The sequence below is a fragment of the Anarrhichthys ocellatus genome, unplaced genomic scaffold, assembly GCF_004355925.1.
Source record: "Anarrhichthys ocellatus isolate YVR2014 unplaced genomic scaffold, GSC_Weel_1.0 scaffold5287, whole genome shotgun sequence".
In the NCBI taxonomy this organism is placed as follows: Eukaryota; Metazoa; Chordata; class Actinopteri; order Perciformes; family Anarhichadidae; genus Anarrhichthys; species Anarrhichthys ocellatus.
The window spans coordinates 1-3,609 of NW_022285261.1; the positions used below are offsets into that span (position 1 = coordinate 1).

At 43.1% G+C, this 3,609-nt stretch overlaps 1 protein-coding gene across 1 annotated transcript; it reads right to left on the minus strand.

The window, feature by feature from the left end:
* Nucleotides 1–47: 47 nt before the first annotated feature.
* Nucleotides 48–3,603, minus strand: LOC116379823 (ras-related protein Ral-B). Its single transcript, XM_031841793.1, has 4 exons — nucleotides 3,562–3,603; nucleotides 2,759–2,967; nucleotides 2,172–2,349; nucleotides 48–2,067 (listed from the first exon to the last, which is right to left on the minus strand). Exons 1-4 carry the CDS (start codon nucleotides 3,571–3,573, stop codon nucleotides 1,945–1,947), a joined length of 522 nt encoding a protein of 173 aa, XP_031697653.1. The 5' UTR covers nucleotides 3,574–3,603; the 3' UTR covers nucleotides 48–1,944.
* Nucleotides 3,604–3,609: the final 6 nt, after the last annotated feature.

Consider the following 3,609-nt stretch of genomic DNA (forward strand, 5'->3'; position numbering starts at 1 on the left):
TCATCATACATGAACTGCAGGGTGAGGGCCGACTTCCCCACGCCTCCTTTCCCCACCATTATCACCTTGTGCAGTGCCAGAGAGCTCTGGTTTGTACTTTTACCGGTAGCCATCACTGGATTCTTCTCTGTGTATCTTTCACACACACTCACACACACATACGCGCGCGCACACACAACTTCTAGCACAGTGCTACGTTGTGAACGCCTAGCTGGCATGTCTTAACCTGCACAGCCTTTGGACGGACAGGAAACGGTTGTATCAAGAGAGTCACATGTGCACAGAAGACAAGTCGGAACAAGTCAGTGTCTACTGGGGACAATGTAATTAATCGGTTTCAAAATTCAATTAGATCAAAACCTGTGTCAATCATCTCTTGCTGTGGTTAGGATTGCTCAGTGTGACATGTGAATACATTCAGAATAATGTCCAGTACTTACAAAGAAAAGAAAAAGCATTTATTCGGCAACACTCTCGCTGCAGAGATAAAAGCATACTCACAGCAGTAGGGTGTGAAAGAAAAAGGGAGGGTTACAAAGAATGGTTTAGGCAGTGGTAGAAACATCTTGTTCACTGTAGCACTTGATTTAACAACAGTTAAGAAGTTGGCGCCCTCTTCAAAGCTTCACTTAGAGACACAGAAAAGTAGTAGGATCTTCTGGTGAATGCAAACACACACACACACACACACACACTCTGTTAATAAGCATACATACTGTACATCCACAAACATTGTTTGACGTTTTGTTGGCACAAATTGTTTAAAAAGATCTCCAGCGCGAAGCACGGTCTACTTCTTAGGTATTGGCAATGTAGTGCATGATATTAAAAAGACCAAAGGTATAAAAAGAAAGACGAATAAGAAGTTATTGATTATAATGTCATCGTGGACCAGAATCATGATGGGCTCCTGGATTGTCAACACCTGTCTCACAGTACAGACTGAAAATGCCAACAGTCGTGTGAAACAGGAAGTACTCTGCAATGTGGGAAGGGCCAGATTCCATGATTACATACCAACATGAAAAAACACCAGTAACCACATGACAACCTTCTTTTCACAGCCTCAGAATATCCAACAATAATATACGTATATGTTATAATATCTACATGAAGCTCTGTGAGCTCAGAGATACATTTGTTTCACAATCACCAAAGATATTAACTTGCAGCAGTCCTCCTGAAAAACTGCAAAGCATCTTCTGGGTTGATCTGCGGTTATCATATAAGGGCTGATAACAGTAGAGTAAAATAAACACGTTTAACAACAAGACCTCTTACTGCACCGATTCTTCTGTGGCCTCAGAGACTCCAAAATGAGAAACCTTCTCTCAAGTCGTAGTGATGAGAGTCTGGACAGATGAATGAATGAGGCCAACATCTTCAATAGACATTAAGTGTCATAAACGACTACAAAAAAAGGACAGACAGCAGCATTTGAGTTCCTTGTAAATCGATGAACAGAGAATCGAGGGATGTATACGAACAGATTACAATGACGAGGGTTAAGATTTAGAGCAGGTAAAGAAATGAATAGCACTGTTAACTTGACAAAGACTCAACAAGTCTGGTGTAAAACACACTGAACCAAAGTCAAGGGCAGTATAGTCGCTGAGTTTAACAGTGGACAATGTCTTGAGCAGCAAAGTTAGTGTCAGTGGCAGTTTGGTCATTGGCTTACTGTGAGCCATCAAGCACTGCAGGCCGAGTCACAGTCACAACAGTGGTTATCTTCCAATGAAACAGAAACTCAGATTTCATTAATGAAAAACTAAAAAAAAAAAATAGGGTTGAGATTGTTCTAAACACCAAACTAAACCCAACTAACTTAAAAAAAAACAAAAAAACAAGTTGAAATTGAATTTGAATGACAATGGCAAGGACGCTCTGCTTTGTTCCCCAACTTCACAGTTGTATTGTGGATTGTTAAGGTCCATGAAGAGTTCAAAGTAAACAGCATCTTTCTTTGAAGCTCTTCTTGTTCTTTTTGTTTTTTCCTTTTCCGTTTTTGTCTTTGTTTTCTGCCATTTTCTTGCCTCGTACTTCACGCATCAGGTCAAAGAATACCTGGGGAGTAAAAAAAAAAGAAAGAATGAAATCAATTATGCACACTTAACAGTTGAAAAGACATCAATTTACAGTAATGTAGAGTGACGTGCGTGTTGCCGCACCTTGTCGACGTTGGCCCTGGTTTTGGCTGACGTCTCGACGTACTGGACGCCCCACTCCTCGGCCTTCCCTCGAGCCTCATCCACAGACACCTGCCGACGCTCCTCCAGGTCGGACATGTTCCCGACCACGAGGAGAGGGATCTTGTCCTCTTCCGCCTTCACCCGCAGGATCTGCTCCCTGCAAGCACGGCACAGATTATGTATTGTTGGTACTTTCACCAGTTCCTCTTGTGTAAATAGGTCATTGTGTTTACATCTAATATAATCTACCAAGGGACTTCCAAACAACTAATTTCTCTGATGCTTAAACCGTTTGAAATCATTCGTCGCATTTAGCGTTGAATGTGTCAAATAATAATTCCCAGACAGATATAACTTCACTTGTAGTTCAGCAACATGTTGCATTACTAATTTAGGACATGTTATTGGTATTGGGGGAAAAATATCCATAGGGTCAGCAATGGACAACATGTACTGGCTGGTATATAATTGACGGCCGATACCGATAGCAGTCCCGAGCTCCAACAGGTGCAACATTAAGTTTTCTTTTGTCCCACACAAAGACAGACGTAGGCGGGAGACGGTACCTGAACTCCACAATGGCAGAGAAGGACTCCTGCTCTGTGATGGAGAACACCAGCAGGAAGCCCTCCCCGCTGCGGTAATAGTTGTCCCTGATGGCAGCGTAGTCCTCCTCGCCGGCTGTGTCCAGAATGTCGATCTGGACCTCCTCCCCATTCAGAACCACCTTCTTCCTGAAGCTGTCGGCCCTGGTGGGCACGTACTCCTCCACAAACTGGAGATTAAAAGAGACATTTCTTTGGAGATTTTTGAAGTGTAAAACATGCTACAACTTGTGTTAACATGCATAAAGCATCAGTTTAGCATGAGGAGTTGTGTGTAGGCAGCCCCGCAGGTTATAGAAGCGTGTCTGAGCCGTCTAATGGACAGCAGACGCATGAAAAATGGAGCAGATATGCTGCTTTGGTAGCGGAGCCGATCTGTGACCGTCTCTGCCCTGCATTGAGTGTTGTTGTTACAGTAAACAACATCTCTGGTCAAGCGAGCAGCGGACTCGAGAAAAGTGTCCTTTTTACAAGAACACCTGTTAACCTTGTGGTAGTGTAGCAGCACCTCTGTGGTGGAGGAGCCACTGTTGTTTCCCATCATCAAGCTCTTACTTCCATGCAACAAGACAGCAGCTTCACTGTTTTATCAACCATTTTGCATGAAACACTTCTTGAAATTGTTTCACATTAAAAGCTTTCTATTGGAGAACCACTGAATCTTTACAATGATTAAAAAGTGAACTGGTTAGAAGTGACCCGTTCTTACTGTTTGAACCCATGTACAGCAGGTTTAGGCTGTTTCTACGGGTGTGTTGACTCACCTCATCATACATGAACTGCAGGGTGAGGGCCGACTTCCCCACGCCTCC